The 19,869-nt window shown below is 38.7% G+C and overlaps 2 protein-coding genes and 1 long non-coding RNA gene across 4 annotated transcripts in view; 1 reads left to right on the forward strand and 2 right to left on the reverse strand.

Moving 5' to 3' along the window:
* Window positions 1-12,311, reverse strand: part of LOC111607593 (integral membrane protein GPR180-like) — a 34,682-nt gene extending 22,371 nt beyond the window's left edge. Inside the window, exons 1-3 of the mRNA XM_023329381.1 lie at window positions 12,278-12,311; window positions 11,870-12,010; window positions 11,455-11,608 (exon numbers count right to left, since the gene is read on the reverse strand). The gene's annotated coding sequence lies outside the window, so the exon portion shown is untranslated. The remainder of the gene's footprint in view (window positions 1-11,454; window positions 11,609-11,869; window positions 12,011-12,277) is intronic.
* The window catches only part of LOC111607583 (NLR family CARD domain-containing protein 3-like), a 66,618-nt gene that overhangs the window by 40,310 nt on the left and 6,439 nt on the right, over window positions 1-19,869 (reverse strand). The window contains exons 6-10 of one of the 2 annotated variants that reach the window (XM_023329356.1): window positions 17,856-19,710; window positions 16,416-16,595; window positions 15,254-15,427; window positions 14,565-14,717; window positions 13,917-14,047 (exon numbers count right to left, since the gene is read on the reverse strand). The exons of the other annotated variant lie outside the window; for it this stretch is intronic. Coding sequence (XP_023185124.1) covers window positions 14,041-14,047; window positions 14,565-14,717; window positions 15,254-15,427; window positions 16,416-16,595; window positions 17,856-19,710 — 2,369 coding nt within the window. The 3' untranslated portion in view covers window positions 13,917-14,040. Of the gene's footprint in view, window positions 1-13,916; window positions 14,048-14,564; window positions 14,718-15,253; window positions 15,428-16,415; window positions 16,596-17,855; window positions 19,711-19,869 lie in introns of those variants that run through there. 2 annotated transcript variants of the gene reach the window in all.
* Window positions 9,207-10,385, forward strand: LOC111607600. The gene is made up of 2 exons (XR_002752362.1): window positions 9,207-10,006; window positions 10,073-10,385. It is a non-coding gene; the product is annotated as an uncharacterized LOC111607600 (long non-coding RNA).

Raw genomic sequence — 19,869 nt, forward strand, 5'->3', positions numbered from 1 at the left:
TTACACATGGGATTAGTTCGGAACTTTAAAATGGAGCATAATAATAATTTCAAAATAAAAGCCTTGAATATTTTTACATCATGTAATTGCTGTTTTTGGCTTTGTATGACTTTTTCATCCAAAGCACTGTTACACATGGGATTAGTTCGGAACTTTAAAATGGAGCATAATAATAATTTCAAAATAAAAGCCTTGAATATTTTTACATCATGTAATTGCTGTTTTTGGCTTTGTATGACTTTTTCATCCAAAGCACTGTTACACATGGGATTAGTTCGGAACTTTAAAATGGAGCATAACAATAATTTCAAAATAAAAGCCTTGAATATTTTTACATCATGTAATTGCTGTTTTTGGCTTTGTATGACTTTTTCATCCAAAGCACTGTTACACATGGGATTAGTTCGGAACTTTAAAATGGAGCATAACAATAATTTCAAAATAAAAGCCTTGAATATTTTTACATCAGGTAATTGCTGTTTTTGGCCGTATATGACTTTTTCATCCAAAGCACTGTTACACATGGGATTAGTTCGGAACTTTCAAATGGAGCATAATAATAATTTCAAAATAAAAGCCTTGAATATTTTTACATCAGGTAATTGCGCTTTTTGGCTTTATGTGACTTTTTTATCCAAAGCACTGTTACACAATGGAATAGTTTGGCCCTCTGAAATGAAGCATACTGCAAATTTCAAAATAAAAGCCTTGAATATTTTTAAATCAGATAATTGCTCTGTTGAGCATTATATAACTGATTTAACCCAATGACTATTACGCATGGGATTAGTTTGGCCCTTTGAAATGAAGTTTAACAAAACTTCCAAAATAAAAGCCTTGACAAAAATTTTAAATCATACTGAATGGTGCACGTCCGCCTTACTTTATGTTCTTGCGATTCTCCGCGTGCCACTGATTACGTTGCGGCGTTCTTTAGCGTCGATGCCAATTTGTAGCGTGACGACGCCGGGCCCATACCCCACGGGCGCGCCTTGGCAGGCCCCGGCTAAATTTCTTCAGAAATTTTGTTTTTCTAGTTATTATTGGGGCCTGCCATGCAAAGCAATGGCAGGAACCTATTACTCTACACCCAACAAGCGTCTCTTTATTATTGGGGCCTGCCATGCAAAGCAATGGCAGGAACCTATTGCTATTCTCCCAAGAAAAGTTTCTTTATTATTATTATTATTATAATTCTTTATTTTTCATCCGTAACCGTTAATGCGGCTCATACCGCTGCGTGCACACCTACAAAAGAGGTATCAAAACCTGCAGAAAATTCACGCCATTCCAGCTATTACTTTTGGTGGGATTCGGGATGAACATGGCGACATAATTCGCAAAAAACTACGAAAAAAACCCCATTATAATTCAATGGGGAAAATCCATTGAAAACCCTAATACCCTACTGGCTAAAACAGAGAATTGTCTCCCCCAGCTGGCTCAAATGAAGTATTGTAAGTCTGAAAAGCGAAAAGAGCAAGTATGAAAAAAAAAAAGATTGTGCCTTGGATATACTGGATTAAACAAAACTTTAAATTTGATTGGTAAACATCCAACAGGTAGATGTGAGTGTGGTATGGATATGGAAACAGTAGAACATGTAATAATTAATTGTGGAAAATATAAAGCAAGTACAATAAATTAGGAAATATGATATAGAGACATTTAAACTTAATAAGATATTAATTAAACACAAAATAAATAAAGCGGTTATTACATGTTTGAAGGTAACAGGATTATATGTAAGACTTTAGATTGGGGAGCGGTTAACTGAAACGTGGGGCGTGCTAACCCCCTGCGCCACCACAGCACGCCCCATGAATATTTATGTTATTTCATAAAATTTCTTAAGAAAACTAAACTGATAGAAAGGATTTAGTGTTTTTTTTTTTAAGTTGCGCCCTGATCCACACTCCATACCAGTAGGTGGCGGTAATGCACACCATTAAGTTGCTTGCCAACCGCCATTAAAAACAAAAAGAAGAAGAAGAGCTTTCTGCTTCCGACTGTTTGGTTAAGGTAAGAAGTGTTTGTGTTATGTCCATAAAATATACTATTTAATTTCATTACTATATTATTAGAACTGCTTACAGTTGTTAAATGTAATGTGTTCTTTAAGAAATGTGATCGATTTTAAAAGTTTGACTGCTGTGGGATATTTTGTTGTGGCTCTGATAGCGTAGCTGCTAGCTTGATGGAACCGCAATTTGTTCACATGTTAGCACTTTGCTAACTGGCTTTCGTGAAACCAGTTAGGCTACAAAATCTCTGTTAACATCAATCTGATCAGCTGAAATAAGGCAATTTTGTTTTACCTCAACCTAGAGCTATTGTGACTTGCAGAAATTGCCACAAATAACCGGAACTAGCATATTAAGCTACTTCACTGAATCAGTTGCTTCGGATACAGATACTCTCAGCTGCCGTCTTGTGCCGACAGTGAAAAACAGCAGAACTACATAATATTAGCTTGGTATGATGTAAATTATAATTTTTGTTTGAATTACATAAAATAACTTCATGATCTGAGTTTTTTTTCATTATGCTTGGCCTATCAATAATTTCAAATAATAAAACATAAAATATCTGGGTTTATTTTGTTCATCCGAACCAGAACCTCCAGGTTCTCCGTTGTAGAGTTTTACTGAAAATCAGCGGAGAAATATCTGTAGCGCAGCAGCTGCGGTACAGTCTGCCCACTAGAGTAGAACTGAACCGAACCAAACATGAACGTATTTCATCGCCTAACGAAAGACAAGGAAGCAAAGAGATTTCGGCTAAAGAAATCTGAACTTGATTACATTGCAGCATCCTTTAGCGTCGATGCCAATTTGTAGCGTGACGACGCCGGGCACAAACCAGACGGGCGCGCCTTGGCAGGCCCCGGCTAAATTTCTTCAGAAATTTTGTTTTTCTAGTTGGGGCCTGCCATGCAAAGCAATGGCAGGAACCTATTACTCTACACCCAACAAAGTGTCTCTTTAATATTATTATAATTCTTTATTTTTCTTCCGTAACCGTTAATGCGGCTCGTACCGCTGGGTGCACACCTACAAATGAGGTATCAAAACGTGCAGAAAATTCACGCCATTGGAGCTATTACTTCTGGTGGGATTTGGGCTTAACGTGGCGACATAATTCGCAAAAAACTACGAAAAAACCCCCATTATAACTCAATGGGAAAAATCCTAGAAATACCCTATTTTTGAGGATTTGCTGTGTCGTCACAAATTCACCTAGAAATGCCATTCAAATTTCATTTTGTAGATACGTCTGTGATCTCTTCGAAAGTGAAGACGGCTCGTCGATACCAGTTACGGTTTGTCCACAATTTGCCTCTAAGCGACCCAAACTTTCTCATTTTTGCTGAAATTACAGTGACAGCCGATCTCGGTTCAGATCTGGGCATAACATTTCTTTCTCTCATCACTGTAAATGCTCTGAGTGAGGTACAGATATGAATCTCGGGACTATCGCAGAAGACACATTGAACTGTCATACGCTCGAAACGCTTTTCGAATATGTATTACGGTTCCCGAACAAGAAGGATTTGTTTCCAATGCTTTTTTTCAGTAAAGTGTGTTTGCTCAAACACACTTGTGTGTTTGAGAGCTCACAGCTCACAGCTCACACCTGCTGAGACCATTATTTGCCATAGCAACGGAACTCAAGAGGCTATTGGCTGCTGATTTGGACTACGAATACGCATCGCTGTAGTTCTATCTATCCTCAGTTGAAACAGATCAGGACTGAGAACTGGCCTTTAGAACTACTGCTGCTATGGGCTGTATATAACTGATTTAACTCAGTAACTGTTACACATGGGATTAGTTTGGAACTTTAAAATGGAGCATAATAATAATTTCAAAATAAAAGCCTTGAATATTTTTACATCAGGTAATTGCTTTTTTTGGCCGTATATGACTTTTTCATCACAAGCAATGTTACACATGGGATTAGTTTGGAACTTTAAAATGGAGAATAATAATTTCAAAATAAAAGCCTTGAATATTTTTACATCAGGTAATTGCTGTTTTTGGCTTTATTTGACGTTTTCATCCAAAGCACTGTTACACATGGGATTACTTTGGAACTTTAAAATGGAGAATAATAATAATTTCAAAATAAAAGCCTTGAATATTTTTACATCAGGTAATTGCTGTTTTTGGCTTTATATGACTTTTTCATCCAAAGCACTGTTACACATGGGATTAGTTTGGAACTTTAAAATGGAGCATAATAATAATTTCAAAATAAAAGCCTTGAATATTTTTACATCAGGTAATTGCTCTTTTTGGCTTTATTTGACTTTTTCATCCAAAGCACTGTTACACGTGGTATTAGTTTGGCCCTTTGAAATGAAGCATTCTGAAAATTTCAAAATAAAAGCCTTGAATAATTTTACATGACGTAATTGCTCTTTTTGGCTTTATTTGACTTTTTCATCCAAAGCACTGTTACACGTGGTATTAGTTTGGCCCTTTGAAATGAAGCATACTGAAAATTTCAAAATAAAAGCCTTGAATATTTTTTACATCAGCTACTTGTGTTTTGAGCATTATATAACTATTTTAACCCAAGGACTATTACGCATGGGATTAGTTTGGCCCTTTGAAATGAAGTTTAACAAAACTTCCAAAATAAAAGCCTTGACAACATTTTAAATCGTACCGAACGGTGCACGTCCGCCTCGCTTAACGTTCTTGCGGTTCTCCGCGTGCCACTGCTTACGTCGCGGCGTTCTTTGGCGTCGACGCCGATTTGTGGCGCGACGACGCCGGGCCCGAACCCCACGGCCGCGCCTTGGCAGGCCCCGGCTAAATTTCTTCCGAAATTTTCTAGTTATACTTCTTTATTTTTCTTCCGTAACCGTTAATGCGGCTCATACCGCTGGGTGCACACCTACAAATGAGGTATCAAAACGTGCAGAAAATTCACGCCATTGGAGCTATTATTTTTGGTGGGATTTGGGCTTAACGTGGCGACATAATTCGCAAAAAACTGCGAAAAAAACCCCATTATAACTCAATGGGAAAAATCCTAGAAATACCCTATTTTTGAGGATTTGCTGTGTCGTCACAAATTCACCTAGAAATGCCATTCAAATTTCATTTTGTAGATACGTCTGTGATCTCTTCGAAAGTGAAGACGGCTCGTCGATACCAGTTACGGTTTGTCCACAATTTGCCTCTAAGCGACCCAAAGTTTCTCATTTTTGCTCAAGTTAGAGTGCGTTTCTGGCTGCTTAGAGTGAGAGATGAAGACAACTTTTTCAACCCAAATCATTTTTGAAATCGCCATCACGCCCACAAATATCGCACAATTAGTATCAAAATCGGTCCTGACATTGATACGCCTGTCTGCTCCGGTAAAATGTTTTCGAAATTTATCTAGACCGTACGGTTTTCTGTCACGGTGCTTCAGAGCAAAGTCATGCGACAGGATTTTCTGAGGCTGTCTGAGGCTCTCTCCCATGTATTTGAATAGAATTTCAGATCTGGGCACAACATTTCTTTCTCTCATCGCTGTAAATGTTCTGAGTGAGGTACAGATATGAATCTCGGGACTATCGCAGAAGACACATTGAACTGTCATACGCTGCAAACGCTTTTCGAATATGTATTACGGTTCCCGAACAAGAAGGATTTGTTTCCAATGCTTTTTTGTCAGTAAAATGTGTTTGCTCAAACACACAATTGTGTGTTTGAGAGCTCAGCGCTCAGAGCTCACACCTGCTGAGACCATTATTTACCATAGCAACGGAACTCAAGAGGCTATTGGCTGCTGATTTGGACTACAGATACGCATCGCTGTAGTTCTATCTATCCTCAGTTGAAACAGATCAGGACTGAGAACTGGCCTTTAGAACTACCTGCTGCTATGGGCTGTATATAACTGATTGAACTCAGTAACTGTTACACATGGGATTAGTTTGGAACTTTAAAATTAAGCATACTGAAAATTTCAAAATAAAAGCCTTGAATATTTTACATGACGTAATTGCTCTTTTTGGCCGTATATGACTTTTTCATCCAAAGCAATGTTACACATGGGATTAGTTTGGAACTTTAAAATGGAGCATAATAATAATTTCAAAATAAAAGCCTTGAATATTTTACATGACGTAATTGCTCTTATTGGCCGTATATGACTTTTTCATCCAAAGCAATGTTACACATGGGATTAGTTCGGAACTTTAAAATGGAGCATAATAATAATTTCAAAATAAAAGCCTTGAATATTTTTACATAATGTTATTGCTTTTTTTGGCTTTATGTGACTTTTTTATCCAAAGCACTGTTACACAATGGAATAGTTTGGCCCTCTGAAATGAAGCATACTGAAAATTTCAAAATAAAAGCCTTGAATATTTTTACGTCATGTAATTGCTCTTTTTGGCCGTATATGACTTTTTCATCCAAAGCACTGTTACACATGGGATTTGTTCGGAACTTTAAAATGGAGCATAATAATAATTTCAAAATAAAAGCCTTGAATATTTTTACATCAGGTAATTGCGCTTTTTGGCTTTATGTGACTTTTTCATCCAAAGCACTGTTACACATGGGATTAGTTCGGAACTTTAAAATGGAGCATAATAATAATTTCAAAATAAAAGCCTTGCATATTTTTACATCAGGTAATTGCGCTTTTTGGCTTTATGTGACTTTTTTATCCAAAGCACTGTTACACATGGGATTCGTTCGGAACTTTAAAATGGAGCATACTGAAAATTTCAAAATAAAAGCCTTGAATATTTTTACATCATGCAATTGCTGTTTTTGGCTTTGTATGACTTTTTCATCCAAAGCACTGTTACACATGGGATTCGTTCGGAACTTTAAAATGGAGCATAATAATAATTTCAAAATAAAAGCCTTGAATATTTTTACATCATGTAATTGCGGTTTTTGGCTTTATGTGACATTTTTATCCAAAGCACTGTTACACAATGGAATAGTTTGGCCCTCTGAAATGAAGCATACTGAAAATTTCAAAATAAAAGCCTTGAATATTTTTACATCATGTAATTGCTCTTTTTGGCCGTATATGACTTTTTCATCCAAAGCACTGTTACACATGGGATTAGTTTGAAACTTTGAAATGGAGCATAATAATAATTTCAAAATAAAAGCCTTGAATATTTTTACATCATGTAATTGCTGTTTTCAGCATTATATAACTATTTTAACCCAAGGACTATTACGCATGGGATTAGTTTGGCCCTTTGAAATGAAGTTTAACAAAACTTCCAAAATAAAAGCCTTGAGAAAATTTTAAATCGTACCGAATGGTGCACGTCCGCCTCGCTTAACGTTCTTGCGGTTCTCCGCGTGCCACTGATCACGTCGCGGCGTTCTTTGGCGTCGACGCCGATTTGTGGCGCGACGACGCCGGGCCCAAAACCCCACGGGCGCGCCTTGGCAGGCCCCGGCTAAATTTCTTCCGAAATTTTCTAGTTATAATTCTTTATTTTTCATCCGTAACCGTTAATGCGGCTCATACCGCTGCGTGCACACCTACAAAAGAGGTATCAAAACCTGCAGAAAATTCACGCCATTCCAGCTATTACTTTTGGTGGGATTCGGGATGAACATGGCGACATAATTCGCAAAAAACTACGAAAAAAACCCCATTATAATTCAATGGGGAAAATCCATTGAAAACCCTAATACCCTACTGGCTAAAACAGAGAATTGTCTCCCCCAGCTGGCTCAAATGAAGTATTGTAAGTCTGAAAAGCGAAAAGAGCAAGTATGAAAAAAAAAAAGATTGTGCCTTGGATATACTGGATTAAACAAAACTTTAAATTTGATTGGTAAACATCCAACAGGTAGATGTGAGTGTGGTATGGATATGGAAACAGTAGAACATGTAATAATTAATTGTGGAAAATATAAAGCAAGTACAATAAATTAGGAAATATGATATAGAGACATTTAAACTTAATAAGATATTAATTAAACACAAAATAAATAAAGCGGTTATTACATGTTTGAAGGTAACAGGATTATATGTAAGACTTTAGATTGGGGAGCGGTTAACTGAAACGTGGGGCGTGCTAACCCCCTGCGCCACCACAGCACGCCCCATGAATATTTATGTTATTTCATAAAATTTCTTAAGAAAACTAAACTGATAGAAAGGATTTAGTGTTTTTTTTTTTTAAGTTGCGCCCTGATCCACACTCCATACCAGTAGGTGGCGGTAATGCACACCATTAAGTTGCTTGCCAACCGCCATTAAAAACAAAAAGAAGAAGAAGAGCTTTCTGCTTCCGACTGTTTGGTTAAGGTAAGAAGTGTTTGTGTTATGTCCATAAAATATACTATTTAATTTCATTACTATATTATTAGAACTGCTTACAGTTGTTAAATGTAATGTGTTCTTTAAGAAATGTGATCGATTTTAAAAGTTTGACTGCTGTGGGATATTTTGTTGTGGCTCTGATAGCGTAGCTGCTAGCTTGATGGAACCACAATTTGTTCACATGTTAGCACTTTGCTAACTGGCTTTCGTGAAACCAGTTAGGCTACAAAATCTCTGTTAACATCAATCTGATCAGCTGAAATAAGGCAATTTTGTTTTACCTCAACCTAGAGCTATTGTGACTTGCAGAAATTGCCACAAATAACCGGAACTAGCATATTAAGCTACTTCACTGAATCAGTTGCTTCGGATACAGATACTCTCAGCTGCCGTCTTGTGCCGACAGTGAAAAACAGCAGAACTACATAATATTAGCTTGGTATGATGTAAATTATAATTTTTGTTTGAATTACATAAAATAACTTCATGATCTGAGTTTTTTTTCATTATGCTTGGCCTATCAATAATTTCAAATAATAAAACATAAAATATCTGGGTTTATTTTGTTCATCCGAACCAGAACCTCCAGGTTCTCCGTTGTAGAGTTTTACTGAAAATCAGCGGAGAAATATCTGTAGCGCAGCAGCTGCGGTACAGTCTGCCCACTAGAGTAGAACTGAACCGAACCAAACATGAACGTATTTCATCGCCTAACGAAAGACAAGGAAGCAAAGAGATTTCGGCTAAAGAAATCTGAACTTGATTACATTGCAGCATCCTTTAGCGTCGATGCCAATTTGTAGCGTGACGACGCCGGGCACAAACCAGACGGGCGCGCCTTGGCAGGCCCCGGCTAAATTTCTTCAGAAATTTTGTTTTTCTAGTTATATATTTAAAACTCAATAATACATCCAGGCTGAAGCCTTTGTGCTATGAGTGACCTACACATTCAACAGACTCAGGCTGCCATATACAGATAAACACCACAGCTGGGAGGTCCAACATATACAAACAGTGGTGCCAAAGCACGTTGACATGTGGCAAGAGGAAGATGGAATCGAACCTACGCCCTTCCTATTACAAGACAACAACGCTACTCTCAGAATCTTGACTTTTGGATCCCACAGAGGAATGTTACTGACAACCTCAAAATATACTTCAGTTTTCCTGATTCAGCTCAATTCTTCCTCTAAAACCAGGTTCTGAGTCTCTGACGTCAGCAATTATAAATCACTGCAATTAATAAACATGATTTGATTTTAAAATAATTGGACATCATTTATTCTCCTTGTTAATTTATCATTTCTCTTTCATACGTTTTATTCATTGTTAGCTTTCAGTGCCTGCGATGGACTGGTGACCTGTCCAGGGTGAACCCCGCCTCTCGTCTGGTGACAGCTGGAGCTGGGCCCCACCGGCCCCCCTCACCACCCTGCAGGGATCAACGTGTTCAGATCATGGATGGAAAGATTTGATGGTAGATTGTCTCCCTTAAGACCTCACTGAAAACAGCTTCATAGTTGATGCCTCAACATCAACTGATTCTATCATATTGCTGACTATTTTTTCTACTTCTAACATAAACAGGTAAAGAAGTAACCTAGAAATGTTTTCCCAGCCCAGGCATCCGGTCCCAATCATCATCAGTTCTGATGATGTCACATGCATAGCGAGTCCGCTACGTCTTAAAATTGTAAGTCAGACTTTTTTCTTTGCCATTTTTCTGTACTCTTTAAAAGACAAATGTTCTTTTTTGTAGGTTTCTGTAAAGTGCAGTGAATGGGAATGTTCTGCCGTTGATCCTCACTGTTCTTAGGAAGGAGAAATGTCAGTATGTTTGCAATAATACTGGAATACTGTGATATTAAATTAAAACAATACTCTGTCCTTGGTTCAATATTTTTCACATTTCCTCTAAAGTGTACCTATTGTTTCATTGTACTAATTTTCATAAGCATGTTGTCTGCAAATTTTGAATGTATTGACAATTTGTACAATTCTGTAATAGTATATTGGCAATGTACTCTTGAAAAATGTAAATATATGTCAAATAAAATGTGATTTGTTATGCATGCCTGCATCCAACTCTATGACCAACATTCACCATCCGACCCGATGGAACTGGAGAGGTTCTGAAGGAGGAATGGCAGAGGATCCCCAAATCCAGCTGTGAAAAACTAGTTGCATCATTTCCAAGAAGACTCATGGCTGTACAAGCTAAAAAGGGGTTTCTACTGAGCAAAAGGTCTGAATACTTATGACCATGTGATGTTTCAGTTTTTCTTTTTTTAATACATTTACAAAGCTTTCTACAATTCTGTATGTTTTCTGTCAAGAGGGGATGCTGAGTATACATTAATGAGAAATAATATGAACTTTTCTGAGATTAGCAAATGGCTGCAATGAAACAGAGTGAGAAATTTAAAGGGGTATGAATACGTTTCATTCATTAATTCACCAGGGACTTTGATTTTCCTCATTAAAACAAAATCAGAGTAAAGGAAAAACATGGATATTTGAAATGTCCGTGATTGTATTCAGTGACTCAAATATAAAATACATAAAACAACTTTCCTAGCAAGTTGGCAAACAGCTGTGGAAATTATTGCTGTGATTCAACCAACAATTTTATGATTTTCTAATGAGCAAACATTTAAAACCAGAAAGACTCAGAAATGGAGCGATGGTCAGAAAGAGGTCAAGTTTTCCATATTAAAGAAAGTCCATAAAGTAACGCATTTGATCCAAAATGTCTGATTCAATCTGGATTTTCTACTGATAAAAGCCCAGAGAAATCCTCTCTGATCAATAAATTATTGACTTCATATTGAAATATTTTCCATCCACCAATCAGGAACCCAGATATCTCAGCCGGGCCACAAACACTCAGAACCTACTGGTACCAGTTTGACTCCACTATGAAACTGGGAGCAAACTCAGCTTGTTGTCTGGGTTACAGATGAAAACTCAGAGAAAATCAGAGTTCCTGATTGAAACCAGGTGCTGCAGCTCTGCATCAGAACCAGAACCAGAACCAGAACCAGAACCAGGCCCAGTTCTGGTTCTGGTTCTGTCCAGCAGCTCAAAGAGAGAAAACCCAGTCAGGACTGGAAACCAGAAGAATGTGGAGTTAAAACTCACCTGATCAGATCTTTGCTTCTCCTTCTGTTCACACAAACCGAGTCGGAACGAACTGGACCCGATTCTCCAGAACTTGAACCGGACCCACCTGAGGCTCCGCCCCCTCTCACAGCAGAGGTGTGTTGCTAATGAGAAGAATCCTGTCTGATCATCACTACCAGGAAATAAATGGAAAATAACAACCAGTTCACATTTCAGTTTAAAGATTATTTATGTTTAAACATTTCAAGATTTTTTTTCCATGACTATTTGATTAAATTAATAAAGATTTTCAAGTTGATCAGATTCAGTTTTATCTATAAAGACTTTTATAAAATAGCCAAAGCTGCACCAAGTTTCTGCTCAGCAACACAATAAACCACTAATAATAGTTTCTGCTTGTTCTAATCCTCAGCGCTCACGTAGCAGAGCTCACTTCATTTAAGCCTCCTGCCTCTGACTCCCCAGAGGATCCATCACTCTGCGTCTCTGAGGTCTGAGTCCGGGTCCAGAAAATTATCTTTACACCCGTCTGGCCCCCCGGCACTGCAGAACAGGACATTACCTGTCCAGATCGCTACCAAAACATTTACAAAAAAACAGAAATATAAAATACAGCGGACCTAATTCAAACCTAATTCAACATTTATAAAGAATCCTATGTCCTTTTTTCTTGCACCCCTTCAAATAAAGTCTTACCAAATTTACTTCCTTGCAACCACATTGTTTTAAATAATATCACACCCTGGTTCACTTACACCTGCTTAGTTGTTTATGCTGTGGATTAATTTCACATTGAAACATTGTAAATAAAACATCAGCAAAACAAGAAGTGAACACTCACCTGATCCAGACGCTGCTCTTCTTCTTCTTCTTCTTCTTTTTTTGCGGTTGGCAAGCAACGTATTGATGTGCATTACCGCCATGAACTGGAATGGAGTGTGGATCGGGATGCTACATATATTTTCCCCCAAACCCCCAAAAAAAGAAAAAGAAAAGAAACCTTATATCCTTTCTATCAATTTCGTTTTCTTAAGATAATTTATTAAATAACAAAAATATACAGACTCTGCTCTGCTGCTGCATGGAGTCTGAACCGGTTCTGATCCAAACCTGACTAGAGCTGACACACCTGAGGCTCCGCCCCCTGACCCAGCTGAGGCTCCGCCTCCTTCCAGGTGACAATAAACACCTTTATTTTCATGTTTTCCTTTGTATGAGTTGAGCTGTAAAACTTTAGGTCAGATTTGAACTTTTTCAGGTTTTTCTCAGTTTTCTGCTCATTTCCAACCAACATTTTATTGCAGGAAATCATTTCAGGAAGGAACCAGAAGATTCAGGAGTCTGGGAGATGTGACTGTAACCGACCTGAACACTGAGGCCCCAGAGCGCCCCCTGCAGGATCTGCTGCACCATTAACCAGACAGAAATGGCAGTTTTATACAAGTTATTATTCTAATTCAATAGCTGATTTAATTAATCGAGTTTTGATTGAAAAGATTGATTCTCATCTGTTTTATTAAAAAAACATCTTCAGTCTGAATACTGCAAAAATAAACTGCTGGCTAAATTAGTAGCTTAAAGCTGAAATCAACTTGAGATGTTTCTGCTTTTACTAATTTAAGCTGTGAAACTAAATGTGAAAACTTATAATACAGCAAAAATGGCCTGGAGGATTAAAATGAAGGTTTAGTTATTATATGTGTACACAGTCAGCTGCATAAAAAATACACAAAGATTTTTTAAAAACTTTATTTGGTCGTTAAACATCCAGCAACCCACATTGCATTAGAAGAATTATGAAAATCAAACATGAACCAATCAGCACATTATCCCAGTGATTCTCTGAGGTTTGAATAAATCAGTAAAATCACAGTAAAGAGCCTGAAGTTCTCTAGAAAACTCAAAACATGAAATATGGAGTTAAAAAAGTAAAAACCAAAACAAACTGAAAGAAATTAAAGCTGAGAATCAATGATGATGTAAAACTTCAAGATTTAGCTTTTACATTGAACATAAAATATATAAAATCTTTTTTTTTCCAGGTTCCACATGTTCCTGAAAACTGCTCTAAGATCAGAGTTTCTGTAGGACATCCAGTTCTAAACTGGTTAAACTGGTTTCTCTGATGGAAGCTGAAGTTTCTCTGCACTTTCCAGTAAAGCATCTTTTTATCTGTGGAGCTTTGAGGAACATTTTCATGTCAGCAGAAGGAAGAAGCAGCAGAGAAAAGAGGTTTGAAGTGTCTTTCATGGCTTCAAAGCTGAACTGAAAATGATTCCCATGTTTCCATTCTCAGACCATTTCTGGTTCCAGGATGAAAATGAATCAGAGAGAAAAAAGATCAACTTTCCAGTTGAATCCAGTTCAGATCAAAACTCCATGAAGCCTCTAAATGGAGCCCAGTTTGAATTGGATCTTTATTGATCCAAAGAGACAAACAATATCAGACACTAAATGACAACATGAGAAAATAAACGGGAGGAAAACCTTGGAGGTCAGAGGTCATCATCATGATCCAGTCAGAGTCTCTTTAGACTCAAACTGCTGCAGCTTCAACCTCTGAGGATCAGCAGGACACTGAGACCATTTTCTACTTCACAGAGATCAGAACCTGCAGAGAGAAGAAGGAAGGAGAGAGCAGATCAGTGAGTGTTTCCAGCCTCTCTCCAGCAGCAGTCAGTGACGCAGCACATCCACTAGATGGTTTCCAGGCTGCAGTCAGACTGATCTCAGAGCTGTGACCAAGATGAACCTGATCAGTTGTTTCCTGTTGAACTGAGAGAACAAACAGATCTGAGATCAGATCTGCTGCTGCCACAGTTTGATGGATGAGGACCACTGTCTCTAGACATGTTGGACGGCTGGACGCTGGAGTCCAGCTGGACTTCCTGGAGACATGGACACAGCAACAACACTCATCTTCACACCAACACAAACAGGAACACAGCAAGCTGCTGCTCCTCTGATTGGCTGATTGCTGTCTCTGTGTCCAATCAGGAAGCCTGAACCATTCTCCTCCCACTGAGAAGCTGTAGCTTTACTGGGAACACTGGATCTTTGCTTTGATGCTAACTGGGTTTAGTTCAATATGCTGACAGCAGCTGGACTCACTACAAACATTTACTTACTTTAAAGTCTTTACAAGATTCTTCAGCTGCTGAACATCTGAATCCTTCAGGTTGTTTCCTCCCAGGTCCAGATATGTCAGACGGGTCGGGTTGGACTTCAGAGTTGAGGCCAAATAATCACAGCTGATCTTTGACAAACTGCAGTAATTCAATCTGAATAAAGAATAAAAGATGTGAGCTGAAGCCAACAGGATGCAGGTTAACCAGTCCAACAGAACCAGTTAAAGATTCTCATCAATATTAATGCCAACAAGCTGCTGCTTCAATAAAGACCTGCTGACTTCAGAACCAGAACCAGAACCAGAACCTGGTACTGGGTCATGTTGTGTTGGAGGATTTTAGTCAGTAAAATCATTCCAGGTTCTGATCAAAGTGTTGAAGCATCAATCATTGATTATTGATTAGTTCCTGTCAGATTCCAGGAATTCACTTTTCTAGACTGGGTTGAATGACCTTTGACCTGCTTCACATGAGGGGGATTTCTACACACTGGGGGTCCGAATGCTGTCCTGTTCTGACCTCAGATCAGCAGGTCCAACTCAGTTACACAGAGGGACTAAATTAAACTCTGGATCCAAGTCCAGGAACAAACTCAGAAAATATTTATTAGAACAGAAGAAATTAATTTGATTTATGATCAATTATATATAATTATTCACAGAAATATCAATAATTATATAATTACATACATCAATGTCTTCAGTCTGCAGCCTTCAGTCTGTAGAAAACCACAGAGCTCCTTCACTCCAGAATCTTCCAGGTTTGTTCTGTACAGGTCCAGTTTTGTCAGATGGGTCGGTTTGGACTTCAGAGCTGAGAACAGAGAAGTCCAGCTGGTCTCTGACAAACTGCAGTCCCACAATCTGAATAAAGAATAAAAGATGTGAGCTGAAGCCAACAGGATGCAGGTTAAAACTGAAACATGAACAAATAAATAATAAAAATGTAGAAAATTAATTTCCCTGAATGTAAAAGAAACATGATGAACTGATTCTAACATCTGATCCAGTCAAACTGGTTTAAAGAGTCCAAACCAGCAGAACCAGAACATTTGATCAATAAAGAAACTCAAAGTTTTCTATCAGCCTGGATGAGTTGAGCTATTTCTGCTGGTTCCTGATCATCAGCTGGAGACCCGACTTGGTAACTGGATCAGAACCACTCAGTTTGTTCATTAATGGCCTTGGGTTCTTATTAAAGCTGCTGAAAGCCAATGGAGGCCATTATTTCCTAAGGAGACGTGACCTGATGAAGCATCATCACAGAGACGAGGCTCCAACCGACTGACAGCTGTCAGACTGAAGAGGACGGTTCCTCTCTGACCCGGCCCAACAGAACCACAGCTTCAGGACAAAGCTGAGGAACCTGCTGCTGCTGCAAACCTCACTTTCATTCATTTCATCTAGATTTGCTTTTCTACAATCAGTCATTTCTTAGATTTGGTCATTAATGATGATTTGAACTTGTCAGTGTTTGTGGCTCGACTCTGGAGGAACAACATTTCATTCTGGATGTAAAGATGAGAATCAGAAATGAGAAATAAAACAATCTGAATCTTTACCAAACCAAACTGAAACATCTCCATCATTCATTTACATCATTTGAATTATTTTACTCATTTTGTTAATCAGTTAAAAACATTTTAAAGTAAAAAACTGAAAAACAAAGTTCAATAATCTCAAAGTCTGAAATAAGAAAAAATATAATATATAAGGTAAAAAGTTTTAGAGATTTTATTCTGACATTTAAACAGGTTGTTATGAAATAAAATATATTAGAATAAAAGCATTAATTAAACTAATGTTTAAAGTATCAATTAATGATTTTATTGTATAAATAAAGAAAACAAACCTCAGATTCTTCACTTTACTGACTGAACTCTCCAGGATCTCAACCAGAGGCTTCAGATCAGAGTCTCCACCTCCATTTATGATGATCTGATTTATATCCAGTTCAGTCAGATCTGGGTTGGACTTCAGAGCCGAGGCCAAAACTTCACATTCATAATTTTCGAGCGAACAGTCACCAAGTCTGTGATTAGAGAAGAAATAAATTCAGTTCTAATGAAATCAATCTGGATCATAAACAGACTAAAATATGATAACAGTGATGTCATCATCTGATCAACATCTGATCTTCAATTTACTGAGTTTGACCCCACAGAGAATCTGTGCAGTTCCTGGTTAAAGTCCAGGTTCTGGTTCTGGTTCTGGTCCAGGCTTCATGTCCTCAGACCTTCAGCTGCAGTCAGATGTTGAAGATCTTCTATCATCTGTGAAGGAAAGTTCAGTTTTCTCTGCAGCATCTGATGGAGCTGCAGCATCAGAGCCTCAAAGGAGCTGAAGCAGCTGATGAAGAGGCTGACTGAGCTGATGAAGGAAACTACTGGAGATGATGGAGAGGAGGAGGAACTGCTCACAGCTCGGACTTGGACTAGACCGTGTGGCTCAGAGGAACAAAGGTTTGGATGTTAGAAGAAATTGTTGCTAAACTCTTAAAGAGCTGAAGACCAAAACAGAGCGTTTGGGTCCAGCAGCATTTTTCATGGTGAAGCAGTGAAAGTTCTCCAGTAACTAGAAGAGGCTGGGATGTCTAAAGAGTTGAAGCTCATGTCTCTCCAGGTCTTCATGGCTAACAGCTTCAACAAAAGCTGCAGATGAAGAGTTGATGAGGAAAATGGTTCCAGCTCTGGAAGCAGAGTTCTCAGAGCTTTGGGAGGATCTGACAGAAACTAGGACTTTTTCTGGAGCCAGACAACAATCACCACATTTTGCTCTCATTTACAAACTCAGAGGAAACTAGTGGGAGGAGGAAAAGTTGGTTCACTAAGTTCCTAACTGGTTTCCATGACAACAGCAGCAATTATTGGGGTTATTTTAAAGTGTCCATCAAACCTAAACAGTGATTTTATAAAAACAAAAAAGACAAAGATCCTAAAAGGAGTAGCGGCTCAATGAGTGAAGAGGAGTTTAAAGTGTAAAAGTCTCTCTGGCTGATTGGATCTTTCAGACAAAATAGATTTTTTTCTAGAGTTCAGGGTTTTCTATTCATTTAAACATGAAAACTGATAAAAAGATAAATATTTTTAAAATGATCAAAATGTCTAAAACCAGAAGCTGCAGCTGTCCTGGATGAGCTGAATGTTTAGATGGTTGAATGGCTGAAATAGTCCAGAGGATGAAGGAAGAAGTTAAAGACCAAAAACATCCAGAAGCAACTTGAAGAAGAAGAAGAAACAGGAGGACAATAGAGCTGAATCAGCATTCACACAATGAAAACATCTGGACTCACCGAGCCTTTCTGCAGTTCCTCACAGCTGGAACCAGTCTCCGTCGTCCATCATCTGATGTGTTGTACTTCTCCAGGTCCAACTCATCCAGAACCTCTGACATCTGCAGCATGAAGGCCAGAGCTGAACAGTCAGTCACTGAGAGCTGCTTCCCTGAATCCAGCAGCCGTTGGATCTCCTGATAAAATGAGACGTCGTTCATCTCCACCAGACAGTAGAAGATGTTGATGCTTCTGTCAGTAGAGATTCTTTCAGTGTTCATCTTCTTCAGGTTGGTGATTCTTCTGTCAGGAGAGATTCTATCAGTGTTCATCTTCTTCAGGTTGGTGATTCTTCTGTCAGGAGAGATTCTATCAGTGTTCATCTCCTTCAGGTTGGTGATGATTCTCTGGATGGTTTCTGGACTGTTCTCTGTCTGACCCAGCAGATCTTCTAAGAGTCTCTGGTTGGACTCCACAGTGAGACCATGAAGGAAGCGGACAAACAGGTCCAGGTGGCCATTTTTACTGCTGAGGGATTTCTCCATGACTTTCTTCATGAACTCATCTAGAGATGTTTCTCTGTATTTTTCTCCCAGAAACGTCTTGATCACCTCTGACTTCCTGCTGGTGAAACAGTGGAGCATGTAGACTGCAGCCAGAAACTCCTGGATGCTCAGATGAACAAAGGAGTAGACGGAGATGTCGCACGTCCCTCTCTCTCTTTTAAACATTTCAGTGAACACTCCTGAGAACAACGCAGCATCTTTGATGTTGATGCCGCACTTTTTGAGCTCTTCGTCATAGAAGATCAGGTTTCCCTCCAGCAGCTGCTCAAAAGCCAGTTTTCCTAGAGACTCAATCAGCTTCTTGTTCTCTGGACTCCAGATTGATCTTGTCTTTTTTCCTCCATCATACTTTTCCTTCTTGATTGCGAAGTTAACCTCCAGGAATGCTATGTACATCTCAGTCAGAGTCTTTGGCAGTTTTCCTCCCTCTCTGGTCATCATCACATCCTCCAGAACTTTAGCAGTGATCCAGCAGAAAACTGGGATGTGACACATGATGTGGAGACTTTTTGATTTCTGGATGTGGGAGATGATCCTGCTGGCCTTCTCTTCATCATCTCTGAATCTCTTCCTGAAGTATTCCTCCTTCTGGGGGTCAGTGAACCCTCTGACCTCTGTTGCCATGCCGACACACTCGGCAGGGATCTGATTGGCTGCTGCAGGTCGTGTGGTTATCCAGAGGAGAGCAGAGGGAAGCAGTTTCCTCCTGATGAGGTTTGTCACCAGAACATCCACTGAGCTGGACTTTGTAACATCAGTCAGGATCGGATTGTTCTTGAAATTCAGAGTAAATCGACTTTCATCCAGACCATCAAAGATGAACAGAACCTGGAACGTTTCAAAGCTGCTGATTTCTTTGGTTTTAGAAAATAATTTATGAATCAGTCCTAATAAGCTGAACTTTTCTTCTTTCAACATATTCAGCTCTCTGAAAGTGAATGGAAATATGAAATCAATGTTCTGGTTGGTTTTGCCTTCAGCCCAGTCCAGAGTGAACTTCTGTGTTAACAGTGTTTTCCCAATGCCAGCCACTCCCATGGTCATCACTGTTCTGATTGGTTCATCTCTTCCAGGTGGGACTTTAAAGATGTCTTCTCTTCTGATTGTTTCTTGTTTCCTGGATGCTGTTTCAATGTGTCTGACCTCATGTTCCTGGTTGACCTCTCTAGTTAACCCCTCTGTGATGTGGAGCTCTGTGTAGATCTGGTTCAGAACGGTTTGATTTCCAGGTTCAGCGACGCCTTCAGAGAGACTCTGGAACTTCTTCTTCAGAGACGCTTTATGGTCACTCTGACACCGAATATCAAAATCTGAAGAAAGAGACAAAGACAGGAGAGGAGACACTTCAGCTGGACATAAGGAAAACAATAATTTTTTGATATTCTCAGAGACAATTTGTGCATCAGCTTTAATGGATGAGAAAAAAGTAAATCAATAAATAAAAAGCCCAAATTTTATAAAAACTCTGC

The sequence above is a fragment of the Xiphophorus maculatus genome, chromosome 24, assembly GCF_002775205.1.
Source record: "Xiphophorus maculatus strain JP 163 A chromosome 24, X_maculatus-5.0-male, whole genome shotgun sequence".
NCBI lineage: Eukaryota > Metazoa > Chordata > Actinopteri > Cyprinodontiformes > Poeciliidae > Xiphophorus > Xiphophorus maculatus.